The 4,041-nt window shown below is 38.1% G+C and overlaps 1 protein-coding gene across 1 annotated transcript; it reads right to left on the reverse strand.

Moving 5' to 3' along the window:
- Positions 1-1,445: 1,445 nt before the first annotated feature.
- On the reverse strand, positions 1,446-3,821 carry exoc1l (exocyst complex component 1 like). The gene is made up of 3 exons (XM_013914325.1): positions 3,332-3,821; positions 2,930-3,105; positions 1,446-1,836 (listed from the first exon to the last, which is right to left on the reverse strand). The coding sequence occupies exons 1-3, from the start codon at positions 3,450-3,452 to the stop codon at positions 1,567-1,569; spliced, it is 567 nt and encodes a 188-aa protein (XP_013769779.1). The 5' UTR covers positions 3,453-3,821; the 3' UTR covers positions 1,446-1,566.
- Positions 3,822-4,041: the final 220 nt, after the last annotated feature.

Raw genomic sequence — 4,041 nt, forward strand, 5'->3', positions numbered from 1 at the left:
GTGTGTGTGTGTGTGTGCCAGATATCTGGCTGAGCCCTCATCAGAAATGGTCTCAGTGGAGGGGTGAATTTCAAGAAGCAATTCTTAAGGAAGGAAAACGGAGAAAACGCTGAGGTATGCTAAATTACATAAGAACTGGACTGAAAATCAGTGGTAAGAGGTCTTATGAAGTGATGAGACCAATTTATTTTTTTTAATAAATCATTGTTAATATGTAGAGAAGAAGTCAGGAAAAAGGTGCAACAGCGTGTACAGCCATCTGTAAAACATTATAGAGACTCTGTCATGGTTTGGGACTACAATTCAGCCACTGGTGTTGTGATCATGTCAAAATTAATGGACTTATTAACACAGAAAAGTGCCATAAGAGTTTGATCCACCACGCAGGCATCTTGAAAACATCTGATTTGTAGGGGCTTCAGCATGACAGTCATTTCAAACACACTGCCAATGCACTAAAAGCATATCTGGATAGAAAAACATACAGTGGAACACTATCAGCTATGGCGCGACCTCCCTGGAGTCTGCCCCTCAACATTATTGAAGCAGTGTGGAATCATCTTGACAGAGAATGGAAGAAAAGGCCTTTTCTTCCATTTCCTTTTCTTCCGGCTGCCAACATACAAAGAAGAGTTTTGGATGTCCTTCAAGAAGCCCAGAGAGCTATTCCTAAAGACTACTTACAGGAATTACAAGTTTTCCAAAGATAATTCAGGCTATGTTAAAGAGAAAAGCTGGTCATACAGAATACTAACTTAGTATTTAGTATTAACTAACTTAACTCAGGCTTACTGGAATTGTACAAACTCGTTTTTTTACACAGTTTATTGTATTTCTGTGTGTGTTTGCAGATGTTTAAAAAATTGTTGCATCTATTTTCCCAGCAAAATGTAAAGAAATGAGAGGTGGCTCAAGAGTTTTGCACAGCAGTTCATGTACACCAATGTTGCTTGAAAGCCTCTCATCATTGGAGTAATACATCTAGTGAGGAAATACCTAATCATTTATTTATCTAGAAATGGCATAGAGTATACTGGAATCAGAATCAGACACTGAAATATCCACCAAATACATTTTAAGGTTCATTAAACTAAATGAGATTTTTGCAGCGCAGCTCCCTGTGACATGTGCTGTTAACAGTACTGTGCACTGCATAAAGAGGACAGAATACATGATTCGTACCCTGTGTTTAAGAAGGTAAAGGGAGAAAAAAGCGCAAGGAATTTGCAGTTGCTTTATTTCTTTTGTGCTACATTTATTTTGAAATTCAGCACATGGAATATAATATAATAACTTCCAGGGTTATATAATTAAAAGTTAACAAAATTAGATGATAAATATGGCACATAGCTAGCATTTGCCATGAAGATACATTTAGCAGAGCATTAATGCAAAACATATTTCATTGTAAATGTGAGTTCTTCAAAGCCCAGCTAACTGAAGCTACGAGCCTACATTTGCTTCACACTAACTGATATAAGCAATATACACGTACAGTATTTGCTACAACTTCGTAATATAAACACCCACCTTAACTGGCACTCTCACAACAACTGCGTACTTTTATTATCCATCCAGAGGCACATGACACATGGAGAGACAAACCAAATTGATTGCATAGAAGCATATCTGTGACAGAACAGCGCAGTCCCCTTTGTTTGAGTAGAAGGAGGTGGGCTTGATGTAAGGCCAGTCAAAGTTCCTCAGGTTCAGTGACCTTTGACAGTACCGGTCACTGAGGGCAACCAGGGCACGCACCATAGCATATTTGGCTGAGCAGCTGATGGCCGTCACTGTACGCACCTCGTCGAAGTGCAGCAGGAAACAAGGGTCATCCTGAAACCAAAGAAAATTATATTTATGGAGCACCTTTAAGAATCACTGCATTTTTTTATTGTGTTTGTTCTGTAGAAAGCTTACATTATTATAGGGCAACTAAAGCCAAATGACCATAGAGCATTCATCTTTACCTTGTCCCTCGTTAGCCCACAAACATTATGTGTTTAAGCAACTGTAGAAATTTTCCAAACGATTAATTAAAATGTGAAAAATAGATAAATAACAATGTCAAATTTATTGCTGATGAGTCACGGGAGGGTGCCAGAGCAGGAGTAAAGATTTTAATAACATAACTCATCTAGAATTTAATAGCTAAGGAGCTTGGAATTATCTTAAATTCATTTATGATTTTATCTTAATGTATTTACACCCCTGTGTGTATATGGGATACATACAGTGCTTAACAAATTTATTAGACCACTTGTCATAAAAACAAGAAAGCACCAGTATTTTAGAAATCTGTCAAAAACGTGTTTAAAACTAAAAGTTATATTATTATTTATTAAGCAAACACAAAATTTGTTTTCACATTTTTATATTTGAAAAATGCCGGTACACTGGACTTCTGCATAACATTCAATCACTAAACCTTTTCTGTTTAGGAATGCAATCACTGTAATTTGCCATCTTAATAAAATAAAAATAAAAATTAGTGTGCTTTAATATAAATCACGGATGAAAATAATAATAACAACAGCAATTTTAGCATTAAAAATATCATTTTCATTAAGGAGCTTGGTACTTACTGGTAGATTAAACATTCCAGAAACATAAAAAATGACATGGATAATTATAAATACTGTTAATTTAGTGCAGCTGTGGCATAAACAGAACATTATGGTGGTGGTCAAAGTGCAGTGACTTGGTGCACCAGTTTGGTTGGTGAAAACTGTGTTTAAATGCACTTTATAAATACATTTTAATTACTTAGTTAATAGGTACTGATAAAGCAAAATGTTCACAGAATTATTATTATGCGGTCTATGTGGTCATCAAGAATGCCATCCACATACAGTTACCCAAAAGACAGTTTGTCTCTATTTTAGCCAGTTAAGAACAATGGAAGTTACAGAAGAATTTGGCTAATTACCACGTCAGGATTTCTTCCATCAATCAGGGTAAGGTCTTTCAGGGACCAGATCTCTGCCCTCCGGTAGCACTCTTGTATGCAGGAGCGTTTGGTGAAGGATCTCTTGGATGTAGACTTTAGGGGCACAGACATCTGACAGTGCACTATACATAGCTGGACTTCTTTGTTTTTTGCAACTGCGGAAAAATGGAAAAACATCACAAACAGGTGCACTGCAGCACCGGGCTTTTCATCAGCAAGCCAGCCTTATAGATTTAACACACCCTGTGTGGTGCAGGTATACACAGCTTTTAAGGAAGTAAGTTATCAAACACATTAAAAATGTACATTTTAAGGAGGAAGATATTTACTCCTGTGTAAAAATCAAACGCATATTTCTGAGTCAACAATCAAGCTGTTTACCTGAGGCACAGAAAAAATGTCTTCCGTGCGATGGCTCTTCAATTTCAATGAACTCCACCAGTCTCTCTTTTGCAGGTCGAAACAAAACTCTCTGCATCTCCTCCCTCAGAAGAGACGACATCACTGGAGAGAGGGGGAGAAGAATCGGAGTGTCCCAAAAACAGCAACGGCAAGAAGGGGGACCAAAGAGAGCGAGAGAAACTCAAAAGAAAGGAATGAGATATCCCCCCCAAAAATACTGTGACACTGGAGAACCCTGGAATCCAGCAGTGGTGGGAGGGGAGGGAAGTGGTGATGCTCCCCGTGCCCAGACCTTCTGAAAGCATGCAGGGTTTGTGGGTTGGTTCTGTGTGAAATAAGCTCTTACTCTACCCACAAATGCACGCACACACACACCGTCCACTCTGGATCGGCATGGTCTGATGATGTATGTTAATCTTTGATTGAAGTGCTGCATTCATACCAACTTGCCCAGGAGGGAGTGAGTAGAAAGGGGGCAATAAAAGGCCAAGCTCTTCATCATTTGCGTTTTTATTGCTTCAATTAAGATCCATTATGTTATGACGGTTTCCTGCAAATATGGATTTCACTCTTGCATTTGTAGCTGACAAAAATATCTTAGATACTGTTTGTATATCATGGTTGGATAAGCATTTGAAATGTATATTTAGCATTAATTATATATGATCAGTAACTAGGGGGGTGTGGGG

Source organism: Pundamilia nyererei, unplaced genomic scaffold (assembly GCF_000239375.1).
Source record: "Pundamilia nyererei isolate P.nyererei 1_Seehausen unplaced genomic scaffold, PunNye1.0 scaffold00187, whole genome shotgun sequence".
In the NCBI taxonomy this organism is placed as follows: Eukaryota; Metazoa; Chordata; class Actinopteri; order Cichliformes; family Cichlidae; genus Pundamilia; species Pundamilia nyererei.

Coding starts and splice junctions, on each gene's coding strand:
- exoc1l (XM_013914325.1), bottom strand. CDS start 3,452: ATGTCGTCTCTTCTGAGGGAGGAGATGCAGAGAGTTTTGTTTCGACCT. Junction 3,106..3,331: donor ACATTTTTTCTGTGCCTCAG/GTAAACAGCTTG, acceptor ATTTTTCCGCAG/TTGCAAAAAACAAAGAAGTC. Junction 1,837..2,929: donor ATGGAAGAAATCCTGACGTG/GTAATTAGCCAA, acceptor CTTTGGTTTCAG/GATGACCCTTGTTTCCTGCT.